This window comes from Ceratosolen solmsi, unplaced genomic scaffold (assembly GCF_000503995.2).
Source record: "Ceratosolen solmsi marchali unplaced genomic scaffold, CerSol_1.0 scaffold7, whole genome shotgun sequence".
Classification (NCBI taxonomy): Eukaryota; Metazoa; Arthropoda; class Insecta; order Hymenoptera; family Agaonidae; genus Ceratosolen; species Ceratosolen solmsi.
This window is the reverse complement of record NW_011948413.1, coordinates 11,443,977-11,468,689: the sequence shown is the minus strand read 5'-3', so window position 1 is coordinate 11,468,689 and position 24,713 is coordinate 11,443,977. Positions and strand designations below refer to the sequence as shown.

At 27.1% G+C, this 24,713-nt stretch overlaps 1 protein-coding gene across 1 annotated transcript in view; it reads left to right on the top strand.

The window, feature by feature from the left end:
- Nucleotides 1-24,713, top strand: part of SLO2 (slowpoke 2) — a 162,237-nt gene that overhangs the window by 96,831 nt on the left and 40,693 nt on the right. Inside the window, exons 6-8 of the mRNA XM_011506186.1 lie at nucleotides 4,380-4,463; nucleotides 4,593-4,687; nucleotides 20,834-21,017. Of these exons, the coding sequence (XP_011504488.1) occupies nucleotides 4,380-4,463; nucleotides 4,593-4,687; nucleotides 20,834-21,017 (363 nt within the window). The remainder of the gene's footprint in view (nucleotides 1-4,379; nucleotides 4,464-4,592; nucleotides 4,688-20,833; nucleotides 21,018-24,713) is intronic.

The following is a 24,713-nucleotide window of genomic DNA, read 5'->3' as shown; positions in this document are numbered from 1 at the left end:
AACGACAGCGAAAATGATGACGATCAGTACGAACGTTTTTGTTAAATCGCCGGAAACTGGATGTTAGCAGCAGCCACCGAGCGTATGATGATAAATCGATGGATATATAACGCTGAGAGGAGCTTTTACGATTTCCGCTGCACCTTTTACGACAGTCCATGTGAAATCTCAGCGCGGGCAGTAAGAATTGCGTGGTCGTATTCCGAAAAATCGGATATTTTAAATGCAAGGATATAAGTAAATTTGAAATGTTTTACTTTATTGTTTCTTAACATAACGGATATATAAACCTACTATTGTAAAAGATAAAGATTAAATTGTTACTAAATATTACTACAATATATATATATATATATATATATATATATATATATATATATATATATATAGGATAATTAGGATAAATTGTCATTTAGTAGGGCAATTATTCGATAGGCTTATGCTGCTTGGTATAAAATAAATTTCCTTAATAATGGAAAATAATAATAAAAAGGGTTAACTGGATATTACGAGTAACATAAAAATATTTAATGTAAACATATGTTTGATAACATTGAAGCGAATGTAACTCGTATATTTGCAATATTTAATATAATTGAAATATTTTAACAATCGTTTTATATGATTTGATAGCGGTATTATAAATAAAAAAATTTCCATAAACCACATTGATAATTGAGATAAATTTAAAATAAAAATACTCGACTTATTATTTCACTATTAATATTTAAACCTACATACAATAAATATATGCATGAATTACTGGAGATAAATTTAAATAAAATGAAGCTTGAAAAATATTATTTACTTACGCATATGGATTATTTACTTTCTATCATAAATAATACAACTATTCCTACGTATAATATACCATTTAATTTTCTTATTATTTGCTTAAATAATAAGTGAAAAATTCATTTCAGGTAAACAAAAACTACGAGTACTTTGAATAAAAAAATTATTTATGTAAAATAAATTTTTGAACGTATACATAAATAGAACATTGTTTTAGATAATTTAGATAATTTAAAAATTATCAAGTATACTAAAGCTTAAATAGAATATTTATTACATTTTCATATTAATCAAAAATTTTCACAAACATACAGTTTAAAATCTGAAATTAATTTACAAGATTATTAAAGAAAGCGGATGAAATTCTATTTATACATTCAAATCATTGAACCTTTTAATTTTAAAATCTCACATTTTCATTCCACAATGAGTTTTATCGCTAGAAAAAACTTTGTAGTAAAAAGTATCTAGTTTATGATGAAATATAAAGTTGATTTGACCCATTTGCCATGTGACACTTTGCTGTAGTTTATAGTAGGAACTTTTGTCGATCGAATGGTAATTTTAAATGAGTTATCGTTCGTATTGTTACGTATGAAGGAAGCTAAACTGGATATGAATATATATTCTTCATTTGATACTCTACTCTAATTATATCAAACTTAACTTCCTTCCTAACAATTCATAAAAATGAATATTGATAATATGATATTATAGTATTGTAATGAGTCAAAGACATGATTTTTAATCCCGGGATAAAATAATACCGTTGCAGCATTAATAAAAGTACGAGGAATTCGAAGATGTTGTATAACAATTTATCATTATCATCAATGAATGTGTATGAGAAGTCGCTAGAGAGAAAATGAAGGATACGTAAATTCCGGACATATCATGTGATAATTTACAAAAATTTTAGAATTAACAGTGAAGAAGAAAATTAGTACTAATCTTTGCTCTTTATTTACTTCTATACTTTTGATCATTAAAAAATTATTTCTGTTCTTTACATATTAACTATTTACTTCTACTTATTGAAACATTGATTGATTTATCCAATATTTCCTCGTTTTTAAAATGATTTACTTGTAAAATTCATTCAGAATCCTTTGAATTTCGTATAAGTTCATTAAAATTGTTATGGAATAAGGCCATTCATTTTGCATGAAAACATTGGAATCGGAGAGAGAATTGTGAAAGCACAATGAACGTTATGTAAATAATAAACATATAGAATTGAAAATAATCAAAAACTCTAGAAATCAATAATTATTTTTAGTATACTTCATTCGTAATAATATTTTTATTTGAATACCATATATTATAATTATTTTAATAAATAAAGCGCAATATAATATCGAAATAAATTATATTATTTCATTTACATAACAAACTTAATCTCTATAAAACAATTACAAATAAATTCCCTCCAAATACTCTTAAATTTTTATAATAGTAAACGAATTTTATATTAATTTAATATAATCATTCTTACACGTTTATCTAATATTATTTATTATACGTTTGTTTATAAAATATATAGATGAAAATTATTGTCAAAAAAAATCAATGTTTTAATGTCCGTATTATAATTACTATACCAAATTGCTATAGAACTCACAGTTGCTACCCAAAATTTATCTAATAGCTACGCGTAAAATGCAGCTTACAAACGATATGTACGAAAGGACCTTTATTATTTCTTCATTTCATATGTGTGTGTGTGTGCGTGTGTGTGTGTATGTATATGTATATGTATATGTATATGTATATGTATATGTGTGTATATATATATATATATATATATATATGTATATGTGGATGGGCAAATGCATAGTATGATTGCGTATGTATACATGTGAATACAAATATATAGATATGCATATGGGTACGTTCATTATTTGATTGAGCATCCTTTGACAGCTGCTGGAAAATCAGAACGGGGCAAATTTCCAATTGGTACGCATTCACATGAATGTTTACATCGTCAATATCTACACAGTCGCGGACATTAGGCACGCGTCGTTTGCTTCATGAGCCATAGCTTAACAATACATAAGTACTTTTAGTCTCAATTCATTTTTATCAACTATATTTTATGTACGTATTTGTATATAGAAATGTATTTATATAATGTAATTACACTTTCCGTTGTACAATTGCATGGAAGATATGAGTGTGTTAAATTAAAAAATCTGTATACAAATTTAAATATAAATATGTATTTTATAGATCTTCTATGTACTCTAGAGTAATATAAGAAATATTAATATATTAAAGAGATATTCATATATTAAACGATTAAAAAAATATAGAATATCCTTTAATGTAGTTCAGTCTAACATAATTATAATACTAATATTAAATAGGTTTATGAATATTGAATCATTAAAAGCTGCTTTTTTAAACATTTATTTAACGATTCTTTCTTCTGTATGCTATTATAGAAGCCTAAACATTCTAAACATTCTACTAACTATGAAAATATCTTTAAAAAATGTTTTACAAAATAATTTTTTATTAACTTATATATAATCGTTGTTATTTTAACGTTATAACACATATATGTTAAAACAAAAATAACATTAATAATGGAGGATTTTTGTATGTAACAAGATTGAATATATAAATTTTTTGTTGTATTAAAAAATATATATATCTATTTAATTATTTATATGCTTTAACGAATTTAATAATTTATATTTTCGTTTGCAGTATGTTTATTTCAATGTTTACTGTTATTTGGCAGAGAAAAAACGTATTTTTAGGCTATTTAAAAATAGCATTTAAATCGAACATCACAATTTTATTAAAATTAAACATACATTATAATAATTTAATAATAAACAAAATTTCCTATTCATTATTATCGTTTTCGGTTAATTGTTTCAAAATCGCAATATTCAGTGTGAATAACTGCCTGAAATCTCTTTAAAAATAATTAAGATGCCTATTGGATAGAAAATTTTTTTTTTTTTTTTTTTTTTACTTTTCATATGAAATTGCTCCTATAAATTGACGTTTTCTGTCATTGGCAAGAATATCTGATTGCTATAGTTAGGATTTGCTTAAAACGTTACCGTTTGCATTACTCCCTTTCAATATGTATTCAAAATAATCTTCACAGCCCCCATTCACAATAATTCCAATAACATTTGGTATTAAAAATGAACAATACAAAATATTAGGCATTATATTTATTATACTATTGGGAAATAAATGTTTTACCTGTATGTATTTAATTGCATGATATCAAACAACCTGACACGTTGTTAGTATTTAATTCAGATACCGAATAGAGTTATGAAATTTAATATTGATACGATAAGCAAATAATTATCATTTTAAATATACAATAGGCAATAACCAATTAAATAATAATTAAAGTTGCATTAGCGTTACGTATGAAATAAGTGAGATTATTTGTCATAGGAAAGACATTTCTATATCCTATGCGATCAACGAGATGTTTTCACAAATTATTTATCTCTTTCAACAAGATATCCAACGAATTTTTCTGCTGCACCGTAGCACTCGATGCGTTTCCCTGTTAAGAGAAAGGAACTAACCGTGTCATTTTTCAGCTCCTGTATCCGCCCATGAGAAACCTCTTCATACCGGTTTTCCTCAACTGTTGGCTAGCGAAGCACTCTCTCGAGAACATGTTCGTAAGTAACATCACGTACTAACCGACGGCTCTCTCTCAAACAAAGATCGATTATGGTTCGAAGCTGACGAACCTGAATACTTTCTCATTACGAGCAGTGCCTGAGCCTGTAACTCTTTGGTATTTTCAGAACGATCTTCATCGAGCAATGCAGAAATCGCAGTCGGCCTTGAGTCAACAGCTCATGATACTTAGCGCAACACTTCTATGTCTTGTATTTACGAGGTAAGATTACATTTTAATCGACGCATTATCATACATTATTCGGCTTTTCAACTATTCTTACAGCTCGGGTAATTAACTGAGCGATCTAGTACGCATGGGATAATTAACTGTCTGTAAAACATTATTTCAAATACAGGGTTTAACCTTCTATGAAGCTTGAGCTTCATTAGAATTCATTCCAAATAAAATTCCAAAAACAATGATTGAAGATAATTATGTATAAATATACGAAGGTAAAAAAAAAAAAAAAAAAAAAAAAAAAAAAAAAAAAAACATATGTTTCGTATAATTGCAATTCGAGGAACATAATTTAAACTTCGACAGATGTTTACATGACAAAACTTCGACAAAAGCTCTTACACATATTCTCAAAGTTCCTCAAAACCCAATTACCTTAATTTAACTAGATTTCTCGTAACAAAACAGTGACTGCCTAAATTCCCCTACCATATAATATTATACCTAGCCAATACTGTTACTATCTGGTCTGCACCTAACTAACGTAATATAACTGCCAAGCAACCGGTGCAAATTCGTAAGCACTGATGCTCCAAAGTTAGCCTCTCGTAACATTTATGTGTTTGTTATTTGAACAAGGGAGGGAAAACTCAGTACTCTGACAACTTTATATAATCACGCTGATGGTAGTCGACCTTTACAATACGACCACGCAAGTGCTGTATTGACGCTCCATTACCGATAATTTCCTTCAAAGTAGCCCTAATGTAGAGAAACGGATCAGGTGACGCAATATTTTAACAGTATTTATAACATGAAATTACCAAACATTCGTTTCATTATGGTCCTGTAATTTTCTCCACGAACGCAAACAAAAGATTCAACAGCAAAAAATAATTTATAAGATAAGAGAAACGAGATAGTAAATTTCATATATATTAAATTAATAATTCCTATCACACAATACACAATGTAATTATTTCATAAACCAATGTTATTTTATGAATTAAGTGCGCATTCTTTCGCATCGTTTTATATTAACAGGCTATATATTAAATGAAATTTTTATTAAAATATTAAATTTTTGTTAAAAATCAGACAAAATACAATAACTTCTGAGCTATATCTATAAAATTGTCTAATAAATTATTTCTCAATGAAATTTATGTGGCAATAAAAATATATCAATAAATTATTAAAAATTAATTATAATAAATTAAAATGGACATGCAGTATATTTTTTAATGATTTTATAGAAAAAAGCATTAAATAAGTAATGAAATATACATTAATATACTTAATATATATATTATATATATATAATATATATATATATATATATATATATATATATATATATATATATATATATATATATATATATATATAAATAAATAAACTGCTAATTTAAAAATCTTTATTCAAACCAATTTTGATCAAAAAGACTCGTATTACGTAAATTTAACATATACATATTTAGTATAAAGATTTTATTAATTAATTCTTGTTTATAATATTATATCTACATTGTTGAAAAAATGAATATTAATACTTGTCGTAATGTTTTTCGTTCAAAACAATGAAACACATAATAGCGCATCAATTTTAATTAGTAAATTAACTTTGCTTACTATAGAATTTTTTTTAATACACATATTGGTCTATCTTATTTGATAATACCAAATGGAGCAATCAATAACAAAAAAATTCACTAGTCTAGGTAATTATTATTTATTTTTTTCTTTTTATTATTATTATTATGAATTTTATTAATATTTTTTTTTTTTTTTTGTAAATCAAACTACTCATCGGAAAAAAGAGCCTATGATACTTCTAATATATTATTTACAGAATTTCAATTTCATGTAATTTAATCTAACTACATTTTTCACATGCAATCAATGAAATAAAATATGAATAGTTTAATTTTCCGTAATACGTACGTTTCCTTAATACTACTATACATTACCTGTTAATTAGATGCCAAGCGTCAGCATTGCATTTTCATTATCTGGCAATTACTTAAACTATATGTGAATGAAAAAAAAAAAAAATATATATATATATATATACAGGTATTTAAATAAAAACTATTTAATTAATTATAAATAAAAGCATATTTATTAATAATAATAATAATGTTATACGGAATATTTAATTAAAATATTATAAGATATTATCTTACTTAATAATGAAAGAGAATAGAATTAAAATACAATTTTTTTATGAACATAAATGAATAACGGAATAAGGAGATCAATAATTCTAATAATCTTTATTCAGGTCGTCAGAAATTTTTAAAACTCTGCAAAAGAGAAATACTATTCACATTGAAGTAATTGTGCAGACTCTTGCCAACGCATACATACATACGTATTCATGCGTTATAGGCAATTAATACATTAAACGATAGAAATGACATGATAATAAAAGAATGAGCAATAATTATCTTAAATAGAAGGTTTTCAATTAAATTAAATTCATTATTTTAAATATAATCTAAATGCCTAGTCAAAGAATTTTTGCATAATTTATCTTTTCAAAATTATTTGAAGATTATAAAGAAGATTGACAAAAGTCAGAAAACACAATGGTTCTATTTCGACACTGTCGTTATATTAAATTCACTAATACATCGATCAATGACAATAACCGCACCCATATTTACGCATGAGCTGAAACAGTATTAACATTCTCTTTCCTATATGAAACGAAGGTTTAATTAATAATTGATATATACGTATTATCTTCCTTGACCAATTTCATTAATATCTTTTATAATTTTACTGGATGTACTATATCTTATCTGAAATTGTTAATAATAATAGTTTCTTGTGACTTAGAGAACTGTAATTTCAGTTAGAACAGAGAGAAACGCTTAAACGCATAATATAATAATTCCAGACATTTATTTACATTTCTTATTTCATTCGCATATATAGTTAAAAGATAAAATCATAATTTACATAATTAAATCTTCAAAGTAACATTGTACGCCTACCATTAAATAAAATTATAAAGCGCCCTTGTCTACATGTATGTCATATATATATATATATATATATATATATCTATATATATACTTATGTGCAATATAAAAAATTGTATGGCATATATGCATATAAATTATTAATGAAAAAAAAAAAAAGATTTATTTATTTTTAATTTTCATATAATTATATTAAATCATTAAATTTTGTAATTCTAGAGCAAAATTTATTACATTCGCAAAAACATATGAATATATTTCATTTCAATATGGCCTAGTTTTCGTCTGGTATATGTAAAAAAATATGTCAAAATAAGCCAATTTCATATGACTGTAATTGTAATTGTACATATACGAACATAACCATACACATTTACGAATGGTATTGTATAAATAAAGATTGATTTTTTAATGGATTACAATATTTCTTGTTTCAATGAAACGCCGATATTATGATTATTTAACACATCAAAATATAATTCTTAAATATATTTCATTTAATAAAAAAAGAATTTTACTTTATCTCGTATTAGTCATTCTTAAAATAACAAAATGAAAAGTCAATATTGGAACAATTTCCACGAAATAATTTTCATATTAATAGTACTAATATAATATTGAATATATATATATATATATATATATATATATTTGTGTATTTATAATCTGCTGCTTATATTATTTGATATCAAAATTATATTTATATTAATTTATTAACATAAATGGTTTAAGAAAAATTATAAATCGATTTATTATAAATTTAACGTTTGACAAAATTTGTTAATAAATATTATTTTAAATATTTAAGAATATTATTATAATATTTAATATCACAATAATTGTTATATAATCCGCAATATGCTTTTTATTATGACTGTTCCACAAATTCTCTCTAAATAAACATTATGGACAAAATTTATTAGATTACTCAATTATAAACAAAAAAAGTAAACTATCTGACTTTTAAAATAATTAAAGTTTAACATATTATATGCCTTTCGTGATAATTAATAAAAAAATATTTATATACATCGCCTAAAATAAAGCTTGGATTGAGTAATACCAAAAATTGTAAATAAACTTTCTACTTCATTTAATGGAATACATTTGTACAACCATTGTTACTATAAACTTTTACGTTACTTATATAATATATATTTATAATTTGTGCTGAAACTTGTATTTATAATTACAAAAAAATTTCCTCATATTTTATCAAAACTTAGTTTAAAAATTTTAAACTAAATAGTAAAATTTTTGAATTACAAAATACAAATGTTAAAAGCAAAAAAGTTTCTTAATTATCAAAACTTATTTTTCATAGTACATCTTTTTTCATTTAACTTAATAAATATTTACATTATCCTCTCCTCATAATAATCTTCAAAAGTATAACAACTCAATTTAAAAACATAATTTATATTTATATCAAGTTTGAAAACAAATATGATGTAAACAAAACATCCGGTAAACTTATATGAAATAATAACAAATTTGTCTTATTATCTCAAGAAATCGATTTTGTATATTCACACACAAGTTTTTTAATATTCCTTTAGTGTATATAAGAAAAAGACCATGCGCAACTAATCAATACAAATTCGTACAAAAAGATCGAGATCTCGATTCTTTTTTAAGTTTTGAATGCCCATCGACATAATTAAGAAATATAGTTCATGGAAAAGATACTTTTGATTCTTGAATACAAACTTGCGATAAAGTTACCGGTTGGAGGCCCTTTTAGTACGTACAAGTTTGCGCGCCACTTCACAGCCCCGACATTTGCCAGCAAACTGCATTCGTTCCTTATCTTGCCGGAAACTTAAAAGGTTCCCGATTGGGCGAAGTACTGCCATTGCCAACGCAACAGAAAATGACGTCACACAATTTCACTGGTTATAGACCATATAATGAGAAGATTACTTCTCACCGTTTCGTTCCATTCTCAAAAGGATAAAAGTATGTGGCTATAAACCGATGAAATTAATATAGCAATCACTAATAGTCGGATAAAAGAGATTTATCAAAAATAAATTACCCATAACATTACATTTTATATTAAAAGTTGTTTAAAGTAGATCTGTGTGTGTAATAGTTTATTAGACGTAAATTCAGTCCTGTAATATGACGTAAAGTTATCCCTACAAGACACGTCACAACGTCAAGCTCAATCTCGCTTAATTTTAAACCGGATGATTGTTGAGAAAAGCCGAATAAAGAAAGTCCTGTATTCAAGGAAATCTTTCGATAAATAAAAAGATTTAAAGATCAAATAATCGCAAAGAATAAAGTGATTGGTACGAGTGACCTACCAAACATACATAAACCAACTGTATTATCCAAGAATTCGCTACCATTTCCAGTCGACCGTGCATAAACCAAATAATAAAGGACCAATTACCCTTTCTACGGAGACCTCACTTTCCCGCTTCTTAGCCCCTTATTCTTTTATCTGTGAATTCCGTACATCTGGCGTTAGTCATCCATGACTCTTTTCCCTATTACTTCTCATTTACCTTTCGCAACTTTCTCGTCTTCGGATTTCATTGACACCCTCCCCCGCCCCATACTCCAACTATTTTTAACGTTTTATCGAACGTATTTACTCATTTCACGATCCGTCGCGATGCACGACTCAAAGCTATCTGATCCATCGTGCGCGCCCTATTCGATCGAAAGTTACGATCGAAGTGTTCACCTCTGCTCCCCTATTACACCTTTCCGGGCCATTTTTTTTTCTCGCAAAACCTCGATTGCTTGCGACATTTGGGCGTCGCACGTTTTGCCTTGACCCCACATTTACATGTATATCGGACCTCGTTACGATGCATTTGTCGCTTTTAGTACTCTGCCACGATGTTATATACTTGTTCGACATATTTATGTGTTTGTGACATGATAAATACATTTTGATGAACGAAATGGGATTAAAAGCCAACGGCTTTCGACGAAACCTGACTAAAATATAAAATATGAAAACTAGGCATAACATTTAATAGTCCAGTGGCAAAAAGTTCTTAATATACTTTGATAAAACCAGAATATGTAAGGCGACGATATTTTAAAGAATTTCTTTTAACGGCGCGTAGAAATGGAAAATAAATTCGTTTATATTAAATTCTCTATCGATTTGTGCATAACATCCACATACATTTACAATTCGTTATGTTAAAATTACTAAATGTAATTCATATCAATTTATACCAAGGTTTGATTAAAATTTTTATAAAACAATAAACTAAATAATAAAATAAAATGCGGGCTGAATCGCTATTTCAATAAGTTAAAAAATTTTTATTCTATCATAAATTAAACCGATATTTTTTAATGAATAATATTTTTCTCGAAAATGAAAATATATTTGATTAATTGACAATTCAATTCTCTTCAATTCATTTATTATTTTTCAAAATCTATATTATTATCTATATTGTATGATATATCAATATTAAATATAATTAAAATAATTTAGTAGTATATTACATACATGTTTTAATATACGAAATCTAAATAGAGATTTTAAATATGATATTTAAATTTTAAAAAAATTTTAATTAATTTTAAGACTTTCTTTGGCTGCAAATTTCAGCAAATAAACAAAGAAAATAATTGTATCCACCTGATTTACATACCTTAATAGATTTTATATACATTTGTAAAACTTTTTAATAAATATTAACTAAGCATAATTACATAATATAGAAAAATATATTATTTATTCAATTACTGTTTATATTAAAATATGGAACGAATTAAAGTAATTACTTTAATTGATCAATAAGATTATTAATCGTGTAACTATTAAATCGAATGAAATGCAAACTGTTAAATTTAATTTAACGTGAAAGAACAATTTCATTTTCATTGCATATTTATTGTTGGTCTAATAAATATTATTGCTCCGAAATATTAAATCTATCTTATCAGTAGAACAGTATAGTAAACATAAACTCTATTAGTAAATAATTGATTAATTTAAGTAATGAAATAGAAAAAGATTAATGAATTCGATATTTAGATATATGAAAAGAACTTTATTGACATTCGATGATTCTGAAATTTCTAAAATATTTACAACTATATCTGACTAAAGATCATTATAAATATTTTCAAAATAAACATTCTCTTCTAATACATTGCCACTAAATTTGTTTATTCTAAAGATAAGTTTAAAATAGTAAATAAATTCATAAAAATATTTTGAATTTAGAAAAGTTGAAAATTATCTGTACGTGAACAACAAATAAATTGGTTTTATTAAAAATAAGTAATAAAAATTGATTTTGTTTTCATAATATTATTGAAAAGTTTGTTTGTTAAGATTATCTATCTCGTGATTTAATATTTATTCCGTACACAACAGTGCATAACAATCGAAGCAATCACATGCATTCAGAATAAAATTAGATCAAATGTATAAACTTTTGTTTCAATTTTGTGACTAATGGAGTATAGAGATATCTTTTAAAAATAGAAATGTAAAAGGTAGTAGAATTTTTTATTAAATTTATGACCCCATTTACTGACAACATAAAGTAAGTTCAATATTAGGCATTTTAATTTGTATCGGAATAATAGCTTTTCAATTCAATTATTCAATTTTTGTTTAATTTTATAATTGTCAATGTAGCTTAATTCACGTATGCGCACGCTCCTGTGTATAACTAAAACAAACGTACAAAGATAAATAATAAGTAATATTTATTGCCGATAATGGCACACATTGTAGAATAAAAAATATGAAATTCAAAATACAACATTTATCAGTCAAATGAATCGACCAGCAGGGAAATTATTCATAAAAGATGTAAAGAGAGAGTAATATCTTTGATTAACCTTGTTTCACGATAGTATGTAAACTTAAATCTACATAGTGCGACGAAGGCAGTACACATATCGATAATAAAAACAATATTATCAAACGCCCTAATAGTTTCTTTGACGTAGTGTGTGATAATAATTTTCAGCAGGCATTATTCAGCCTAGATTGACTTAATAGATTACGTATTCCAACGTTAGTCGTACATGTCGAGGAGGTGACCAGGGCAACAACTCGTTCATGCGAATGCGCTACTTTCCATCAGAATACAATTTGATACATACCGCAACATACAAATATAGAGTCTGCGCATCAAATCGATCCGAACGATTTATTATTTAGCCATTGTAGCTTATAGTAATATTAGATCGTAATAAATGTATCCTTGGGATCAGGTAATAGCATGCGATGTAATCGGCATACTTGAATACTTGAGAGTGAGCTTACCGAGTTTATAACGTTAAAAAAAAAGAAGAAAAAAATTACGACGCATTTACTAAGAACTGTACTTTTCTTAAATCATTTAATTATTTAGATATTATTGTGTTTTATTTTCCTTGTATAAGTTTTGCAATCTCACCTTTTTTTTCTTTTTTTTTTTAATATACATTATTTCACAAATTATTTTTATGAGAAGTAGCTTTTTTATTTTTACTATTTCAGATATTCATGATAGAATTAGAAAAATAATAAGACATTTTAAAGTTACTCCTTTAATAAGCTTTGTATGCTATTATTTAACATAGCAAAAACAACGAAAATGAATATTCAAGTCGTTAATATAATCAACGCAAATTTCGTCCATTACTAACCTAATGGCTTTTTATGTAACAATTCGATACTTTAATTTTGTGTGAATTAAAATTTGCATATTATATAAGATATTAGTTAGAAAGACCTATGCACATATCTTTAAATTATTAATATTTATGTATTTATTATAATATGTATGTATAATGCATTAATGTATAAATGTAAAGAATCACATTTGAAAGAATTATGACATTTGATATTTTCATATTTGCCATTATTTAAGATTTTTGCACAATTATGTACTTTTAAAGATTGTGATTTAATATAATAATTCAAATCAATAGTTAAATTGGGATTATCATTATATAACATTTGAAATGTAATAACCTTACTTAATCAAAATTGATTTCTGATATTAAAACTCAAGTATAATAAATTATTTTCATCCCTAGAATAAAGTATGCAAATTTAATATTAATTAAAAAATTAATCCCTCTTTTATTTATGTATTTGTCTCGTATTAGTTGTTGTATTTTATATATTATATGATTTATAAAAACTATATACGTACATATATTCTTGTTGAAAAGAAATCACTTTTTTTATTTACAGTACAAAGCAATAACAATCTTTAAATTATAATTTATGATCGATTTTATACTTCTCTTATCTGTTTTTAGTACACACTGTATTTTTGAATAAATTATAAAATAGATGAATATTGATGAGTAAATGCTACGTGGGTAAGTAAAATACATCTTTACATTATATCATTGGAAAAAATCGTTAATATTCATATTAAATGAAAAATTTTCTGGATTTTTATTTTCTCGGGACAATGTAGTACCAACCGAATGCATTTCAGACAATTGTAAATAAAAATACATAATATTGCTAAATTTGATATTAGCTAACAATCCGATTTTAAAGTATGACAAATTAAGTAAAATTGATCGATAATGTAATGCTTCAATATTACATATTACAATATTTATTTATTAACTCTATAATATTCTGTATCTCATTATTCGATTAAATTCATTTGAAGACTCTTATTTTAAATAGAATTCTAAATTTTATTGATTATCCTAAATTCTCCCTCACAATTAATTTATGATTTTTATATAATTTATGGTTTTTAAATACTTGTAATAAAAAAAAAAAATTATATCTAAAAATTTCTATTATGAATGAAACGATAAAAAATTATAAAAAAAGTTAATTTAATTGGATATATTAGCTCGTGTGCCTTATAAAAATATAAAGTAAGATTAATTTAATTTAGAATATAAAGAAAATATAGAGAATATAAAGAAAATATAAAGAAAATAAAGAAAAATAATATAAAGAAAATAAAGTAAGATTAATTTAATTTAGATTGTACCTTATTTAATTTAGAGCAGAATTTAAAATATCACTAATAGAAAATTGTGTGAACTCTAGAAATATATAAAAATCTATGAGTTTTTATGAACTTCTCTACAACATAAAACATTGGTTATTGATTTTTCTATTTTAATTTTAAAGAAATTCATGAAACAATCAATGATTTATTTATTTCTCTTTTTCATTCATTTTAGTTTATTGTGTGAATTTGTCCAAAAAGATTTACTTTCCAATGGACAGTTGTTGCCCTATAAAATAAAATTTTATATTAATTTTGTACATAATATAGTATCTAAATTCAATATCTTTCTGTACTACCGAGCGTATAATCGTTTAAATAATAATTAATTTACAGTTATTTAACGTAAGTGTATGGCTTTAATATTTTAAATATGAATAATTAGCGAAAATGGCTTATTGTATACATTACTTATATGCGCACTATAATCAATTTAGTAATTATATAAATATTATATAAAATATTAAATTTTGTTAATTAAATTCATAATTCAAAATTCAAAATTACAATAATCAGACTTTCGATTAAAATAAAAAATAAGCAATAATCGAACCTAATGTGTCAATTATAATTAATTACTCATTGTACAGTATTGAATATTGACAGGGTAAGGAGTTTACTACCGAATCCAAATCATTCATATTTTTATTTGTAAAAAAAAACTATAGACATATATGTATATAACTAAGATAAAATAAAAAAAATAATAAGCTTTATAACATTTGTATCGCAGGAAATCCGGAGTTCCCTCCGCGATAATATCTGCGCACGTTGATAATCTCGCGATATATATATATATATATATATATAATAGCCTTTGAATATATGTATGCACATAAGTGATATATTATAGGCGCGACGCGAGCTGTATATGGTAATCGCGACCAAATGCATGAAGACGCGCGTTCAGTGAGGCTTATGTATGGAAAGTAAAAGTTAAAAGACATTGATGAATACCTGAGGAGAAAAAGACGAATTCGGTTAGCCGCTTAACCGTGCGGTTTAACGTTTTTCCTTCGACAGTGATAATTTAATTTTATTTGAAAAAAGTAGGCAACGCGTATACTAAAGAAGATTGGCGAAATATTTGAGCATTTTTGTGCCTTTACTTGTAGTACAATCAAACAATTGCACATAATGCTGAACAAATAATCGTATATTATTCTTAATCAAGCTGAATACATCATTTCCTATATAAATTTCATTTATTGCATGTTTCATTCGGCTTACATAATAATTATTGTGCAAGCAGCAAAGAGTAAAATATTTTTATTTCAAATTCTGATTTTTAAATCTTATTATTCAATGCAAATAAACGAGAATGCATTGTAATAGCTTTTTACTCGAATAAAACTATTAAGAACTTACCGTTTTATTGTAATAATTATTGTCAATTTTTTGTTATTAAAATTCTATAACTTTTCAATTATATAAAAGATATTGTTTTTGAAATGATAAAAGTACTTTCATTTAAAATTTATCTTAAATTTAAATAATAACAAATTTTATTCTATAGTCAATAATTATATAGAAGCTTAACTATCTATTTGTACTTAGCATTTTGATAAACTTTTACAAACATACGAATATTAATTTTATTCATTAAAGAAATATAAAATAAATTTATTAGAATATAATTACGAATAATATTTTATCTAGAATAAGCAATATAATAAAATTAATTACATATTAAATTAATAATTTAGAAAATTCATACTTTAAAAATGATGCCGTGAAAATCCTACAAACTTCATCATTAACATAATACACTTAAAGAATATAATAATTAAAAGTGAATTTTAAACAACTATTGATCATATTTAAAATCTATCGAATACATGAAATTTTTTCTCTATTGATAAATGCAATAATGAAAAACTTTTTCATTTCTATTATCTTACTAATACAGAGCACAGATAATTAATATACAATAATCCATAACAATTACATATAACAGATTTTTGGCATCAAAATGTATCAAACAATCAGAATGTCAGATCATATCGGATGATAAAATCAACAAGCATATTGACAAATTGTGTATGTGAAGTAGCTCGGAATTCGCGAATGCACCATAATTATGAGAATGACCGTATCATGTAAATAGAAATTCCTCAATTTCAGTCCTGCCTCGGTGAAGCCCTGTGTTAGTTCTTTCGAGCCGTCTATTTTATAGGACTTTGTCCTGTAATTGCAAATTATTCATTAAAATACTCGCTTGGATACTTACTAGATACTTATTAGGATATTATATAAATGAACCTTATTTTGAAAATGTTTTGTTCATTCAAGGAAGCCCGTTTTAAAAAATAGCGTGATATTACTAAACTTGTATAATATGAATTAAAAACATTCGTTTCCGTAAACTCTCATTAATGCCATAATTAATTACTTCTTACAAAAACAATTACTATTATTGTTCTTTAGAATTATATAGCAGATGAACTAGGGAATTTTTTAATCGCTGTAATCATTCGGTATATCCATAATGGTTGTTTAAAACAAAACGAAATAATATAAGTAATCATATTGTTATTTTAAAAAGCAGGAACTATCAGTGAAAGATATATTTTTTGACACAAAACTCTTGGGATATAACATTCATATGATAAAAGTTTCGTTCTTACAATAATAGCACACTGGGTATTAAAAAAATATACAAAATATATTTCCCAGCGCATGAATCGCCATCATTATTCTCTGAGGTATTTCAAAATTTACACTTCTATAAACTCGCTGACCGACGTCCTTCCTTCTCACCGTCATACGCGAATTCCACGTTAACCGATGCGACCTGGCCATCTGTACATACTATGCAAATTCGGCCGTTTAGTACTCGGCTTTAATTAATGCACGCTTCGTTATGGAACGCTGGCTTGCCCTGAAAATAAGTAAATATACGAGTTGGGGACGGGGATGGGGAAGGAGAGAGCGACATCGGCGACGATGATGACGACGACGACGACTGCGACTACGACGACTGCGACTACGACGACTGCGACGACGACTGCGACTACGACGACGACGACGACGACGACGACGACGACGACGACGACGACGACGACGACGACGACGACGACGACGACGACGACGACGACGACGACGACGACGACGACGACGACGACGACGACGACGACGACGACGACGACGACGACGACGACGACGACGACGACGACGACGACGACGACGACGACGACGCAAAGGCAAAATAGGATCTAAAAGTAAAGAGAATCGAGACCAATGAATATTTATTGGATGCAAGGGTTCTTTTCCTCTTACTTCTTTTTAGCTCGGAGAGGATTTTTGCTTTGGTACAAAGCAAGAATTCGAAAAGTCGTGTTTCCTTTTCTCGGCGTTTTCTTATTGGCTTAAGCCGATTACGCATCGTTTCAGTTCGTACGAATAAATTGGACTTCCGAATAAGTGGGAAATCTTTTTAATCAGAGTGAAATATTTTTTGAACGATACATTATTGCAAATGAGACACACTGGTATGGTAAATGTATTTTATTTATTTTTTTCTTTCATTCTATAATCATCGTTTATGTTAAATTACGAATTCATTATTAGCTCTCTCTCTCTCTCTCTCTCTCTCTCTCTATCTCTTAGTCGAGAAAATTATGCAGACTTTTAAACTTTTGAATTGACGAAAATTTATAAATTAAGATAACGTGGATAAAAAAATATGAATTAAAAAAGTAAATATTGAATAATTTTATGACAGTGACTCTGAAATAAAAAATTCTAGCTAAAAAATGTAGGAAAGCCTTGGTAATTTTGTCTAAATGTCAGTAAACGTAAGTGCAACGATGTTATTCGCGTAATTTTTATCTTAAACAAAATCCTTGCAGTTAATGTAAAATTCCGAGATTAAGTAATGTTTTATTTAAATTTCTTGTAAATTCTAAAATATTCATAATAATAATATTCATAATTCGATCATTTACTAAATATTTAACGTAATTTATTCAAATAAATATGCGCAACTCTTAGTGCATATATCTATATATCTATATATATATATATATATATATATATATATATCGTATAATATTCTTCTATGTATATTTTTTACACCTTCGATAACATAAATAAAATTTGTAATACCTTTTATATTATATGATAAGATTTGTAGAATTTGCTCGTAACGTTTTTCAACATTTACCGAAAAAATTTACCCATACAGTCAATATTAATATGCTTAAGTCCATTCAAATATTATTAAATTATCACATTATTTTGTTCTCTCTTACACGCGCCGCAGAATAATATGCATGAATGTATGGTGATAAATATACAATTACTAAATGTTTCTGCATTAAAAAGTACTGCGGATATTGCTGTCCTTGCGCTGTAAAAGTTGTAAGTTTATTGGACTTTTCAAACGTTTGCAAAATTAATTTATCCTATTTAATTACAGCGATTTATAGAATGATCTCGATAGTCGAAACACAATATACATTTTTCGTATAAAAAAAAAAAAAAAAAAAAAAAAAAAAAAAATTTTTTTTAAAAAAAAAAAAAAAAAAAAAAAAAAAAGTAATATCAATAAAGTGAATAAGTTCTGAATAAAAACAATACAACAATGTTAAGCTAACATATAAATATATGATTGTGAGAATTTCTATATGAGTTATATGTAATGTAATAATTACCGTGAGAGAAGAATAACAACACTAGGAGGATAATAATCTATCATAAGCCATTCTAACGAAAAGTTTAATAAAATATCTCAGCCTGTGGAATTATAGGATGAAAAATAAAGAGAAAGAGCGCCGTAGAGGAGCAAGCGGTTGTAAAGGATGAGAGGTGTACAAATACACGTCCAAAGCGACTAACGGGGTCGCATGCATAATGTATGCAACTTTTATAAACGCGGCGACGTAACGCTGTGCGAAAAATCCCTCTGACGAAAGCCGTGTTGTGCGAAACTTTTTGACCGTCGAACTCCTTCTCCCTCCTCCTTAGCTCTCTGATTTTATTAGCGTGATTCTAAAATCTGGAGCCGCGAAGCGAGCGCTCGAGGCGTTCAACAATGCTTTTTCGGCATTGTCCTTGAATGAGATATAAGGAAATTTGTAGTGTTAAAAGCGTATGATTTTACCGAACTTTTGATGAAGTATTTTAATGTCAAAGGAGCACTGGCTCCGATTCTTAAAGTCTGAAATAATTTTACATATTTTCATTATTATGTAAGAGGACGTATATCTATTTAAGCGCTAGTTGTGTTGATGTGGTTCGCTTGGAGATCGTACAAATTAACATTTATAATAATAATACTTTTATGATATATTAATATACATTAAGATAAATAATGTCTTCGTTTAATTGAAGATGATTTATGGTGAACATAAATTGAATGGTCTGTTGAAATTAGTATTAAAAAATTGGAAAATTCTTTTTTAAATTTAATACATTTTTTTAAGATAAATATTTTTAACGCACTGTTATGCATTAGTTCGAAGAACTGACAGCTTATATAATTAATCGTTTTTGTTTTCTTGTTTGTTTGTTTGTTTTTTGTTTTTTCACTTTTTTGTTTTGTTTTTTGTTTTGTCTTTTTGTTGTAGTCATGTTCATAGATATCTACAAACTATTGGTACTACTAAAAAGTTTAATCAAATAACGATTTAACTTTATACTTCGTTTAGCTAACTTCGTTAAAACAAATATCGTACTTCGTTTTATCTATTTGGCATGTGACAACGAAATAAATACAGAAAATTATCTGTATTTATCGAACACGATCAATTAAGTTCCTTGTGTTTTAATGATTTGCTTGAAATTTATATTTAAATAATCGTAATCAATGCGTAGGTAAAATCATCTCAAATTGCAGATAAAGCGAAATAGCAATTGATAATTCAATGAGAAAAAGAAATAGTCGATTACCTCTCCCTTTCAATGACAAATACATAATGTTTTGAACTATTAAAAATTAATAACGTTCTTGCTTTACGATGAGACTTCCGCATAACGAATTGAAAGGCAATCGCACGTACATCAACATCACAAACACCGACTTGAAGACAATCGATCGCAACCACCTACCAGCCCCTACCCACCTCACACCCCGCCCACACCATCCTGTAGCTAAGGATGGGAATGACCAAAATCAATAAAGTGCACATCCCCTAAATAAAGCGCCCGTCAAATCATCTCCCATGCAAATTTTCTAGTCAGTTATAAAATGTAAATCCCCGTTAACATCTTATGTTCAAGCGTCTGCGGAATCCAGCACTTTCAACGCGCCGGGCATCGACACCTCAACCTCTTCCAAAGCACATACTACGTCGTTGTGACTTTCTCGACCGTCGGCTATGGAGACTTTGTGCCCGACATATGGCCATCACAACTCTATATGGTTATCATGATATGCGTTGCCCTCATAGTCCTGCCTACACAAGTAAGTACTTAATTTTCTTGATAACGTCGCATGATAGCGGCGTGAGTAGCTCCTCTCTATATTAACTGTCCTGAAAGGATTTTATTTTTCAATTGTTAAACAACGTTTACTTTTTAAACTCCCGAGTAATCAGATTTTGTAATTTTAAATTCAAATTTTATCACCGATTAAATTATTAATAGCCTCAGCAATAATTTTCATTAGCCTCATAAAATTATAATGAAATCATACTATCCTTTATATTTTCAATCTTATACGCGAAAGTTTTCTTTTTTTCGTTTTTTTTTTTTGTTTTTTATTTTGTTTTTTATTTTGTTTTTTTTTGTTTTTGTTTTTTGTTTTGTTTTGTTCTGTTTTGTTTTGTTTTTGTGCTTTTAGGAAATAAACAAAGAATAACTTTGAAATTTGCATCGTTATCAATTAAACGTACAATAAATTTCAATAATTATTAGTCCAATCAATTAGATTCGCTTTTATTAGTTCACCGTACAAGTGTGCACGCGTTAATCTACATTCAATACAATTGTTCGCTTCCTTTGTGTGATAAAATGAAATGAAAACCGGCAATGTACGCGTCATAATAAATTACATAGGAATATTGACAAATATTATTATTATTAATTACAATTAGAATGTGTACGTGCAATTGTAAATTGTTAGATTAAGTATCAAATTAGTAAAACAAAATGTATTCATATTTTTTCCTTGCTAAATATCCGTCGGTATTAATTCATTTGAAATAAATTGTGGAAATGCAATTAATTAGAAAAATAACCAGACTTTTTGCGAAAAACAAGAGACAGCGATATGAAACGAAGCAAATATCAATATTTCAGAGTCTTGAAACAAATTACAACCGCATGATTAATTGAAATCATTATCCATTATAGGAATTTTATTGCATTAGCCATTCGTCTTTGAAAGGCACTTCCGTTTGTATACAAATTGTCATAATAAAATATAATAAGAAGCCCTAAATTCCATGCGCCATTCTCTTTTCATCTGTGATAATGAAAGAAGGGAAAGAAGCCAATTTTACGCCTCATTATCCACGATTTTATGCCCCTAAAAATCTATAGCAATCGAAGCTGTAACCGGCCATTCGAATATATGGCTTTGGGGCGATTAATCCAGCATGGCCGTCGTCAATTTCAATTATCGCCCGGACTCTGTACGAGTTCTTTAATTTGCGCTCATCATAAGGCTATCGCTAATTGTCGCTCGCTCGCGACTCACGGCACAGCTTCCGTTAAATACGCTCCGACGTATCAGCGTCACAACGGCGCCTGGCGTCCTTTCCCTATTTTATGGATTTTTTATGAGCTCACACGAATGACGAAGTTCCACCAATGTCCTTCATATATTTCGACCAAGATTCGCAAAAGCTGTGCTTTGCCATCTTTTCAACTGCTTTTTCTTTATTATGCTTCCCTCTTTTATTTCAGCTCCTTAGTGCCTCATTATTTTACCGGAATATCCACTTTGATATTAAACACTTTGTCTTTATAATTTTATACTTGATTTCATTTCATGTATATTTGATCGATTGATGATTGATGATTGATTTCATTTGATAAATATGTTGAAATTGATCGATGAGTTCGAGCGCCTTAAATATACGTGTGACATAATTGTCAAAATTTCTCCGTGAATTATGTATAACTGTAAATAAAAATATAAACAATTAATGTACTGTTTTAATTGTTAGAAGAAGAAAAAGAATAATAGATATAATGAATTAAATCAGATAGTTGCCTTTTCTCAAAATGTTCAATTATTATTAGATAAGTGGATAAGAATAGATGGCGAAAAAACTTTGCATGAATACATATTCGTTACATTTGCATAGATCTGAATAAAATAAAATATAAATTCCTTTTCGTATAAAAATATTTGATCTTCGTGATGGTATTCGATATTGATGACATTTTTAATGTAATTACACTGAGTTGAAATTCAATTAAAAATCATAGGACAAGCTTGAAAACCAATTTCTTTATATAATTTACACTATAATTTTATAATGCAATAATCGATGGGTTAATTTATTCTGTAGGTGAATGTATATTTTGCTTAAAATTAATTTTTTTTTTTTTGTTTTTGTTTTTTAATTAATCACTCTGATATTAATTAGTTTTATTATATTTAAATTGCAATATTTATATTCATGCTTTCATAAAATATTTCATTTATATTCACGATCGAGGCTTAGTTCAATTTTCAATTTTACTAATCTAAATGTTGTAAAAAATTTTAATTAAATCCGTTTGTATATAATAAATTCATAATTTTTCTGCATTTTTTTTTTCCATTAACTTATTAATAAATTTTATATAAAATTAAAAGCTTAACATTCATATTTATCATAAATTTTGTTTCAACGTTAAATTTAAGTTTATGCTATCTAAAAGTATTAAATAGAGGATTCGAAATAATTGAGTTCCCATTAGTTCTCGAGAAAATAAAAATTTAATGAAAGTTGGTGTAATGCTGTCTTACTGAAAAATATATTCTCTCAGCTATGGCTTTTATATAAAAAAAAAAATATTTGTTCATTTATTCATGATTATAGATCAAGATTCGTCATTATTTGTTAAAATTATAAAAAACATTGATTGCTTTAAACTAAAATACATACGTATATATATATATATATATTTTTTTTTTCTTTAACTTGACGTAATTATTAATATTAGCAATCTAATGTGATATAGAAATTCATAAATATCTTTTCTAATCTTTACCCTCTTATATATTAATAATAGCGATAGCTTGCATAAATCAAGCATTATAAAGAAAAGTAAAATTAAAATCAATCAAGCTTTGTTTGTTCTTATTTTTTGCACAATATTTGTCATCATTTATTAATTGTATCGGTTACATCGAGAGTATTCATATGAATTCTTATGTCACACATAATACTCGTTTGAATGTGAAGCTGAACTCACAGTCACGATACATCGAGGAGTTAAAAACCACTTGAGAATCGAGTAAATTTATGCCCCTTCCGAAACCTTCGCAAGCAATGGATGAATTTCGCGCTGTCATTCTGCCAAGCAAACACGAAGCTCAACATCAATCTCACGTTTCGATCGCACACATCGCATTGAATTCAATCTCCGGGATAATTAATCGGATCTCGCGCAGCCGTCTCCTTCTCACTCGAAATCACTGTCACAGGCGTATTCATGCCTCGGCACTTGTTGCCTCGTGAATTCCAGCTCATACACGTATGACGAGAGGCTAACAGCCACTGATGCTCTCACTCCCTTCTCCTTACCACATTTGACGAATCGACAGATACCTACTTATCTGTCGGTTGGCAAGCGCTATCGATTATTTGCATATTTCCTGACGCTTATTCAGCCCATTGAAAGAATTATCGATGACGAACTATAAATTGAACTGTTTATAATGAAAGCTCGAATCGAAAGTCAAGATTAATATTAAGACGCTTATGAAGTCGAGAATTGTTGGCTTAAAATCAAGGTTAAATCAATGGTTAGAAATTGGTCTGAAAGAGATTTATGAATCATTGTTACAAATACATTACTTAGATTGCACGTAAAGCTGCTATTAATCCAAGTTTTAACATTTCGTTTGCCAGCTTTAAACACTGAGCATTGAACAAAGTTTAAAATAATAATAATAATAATAATAATGATGATGATGATGATGATGATGATGATGATGATA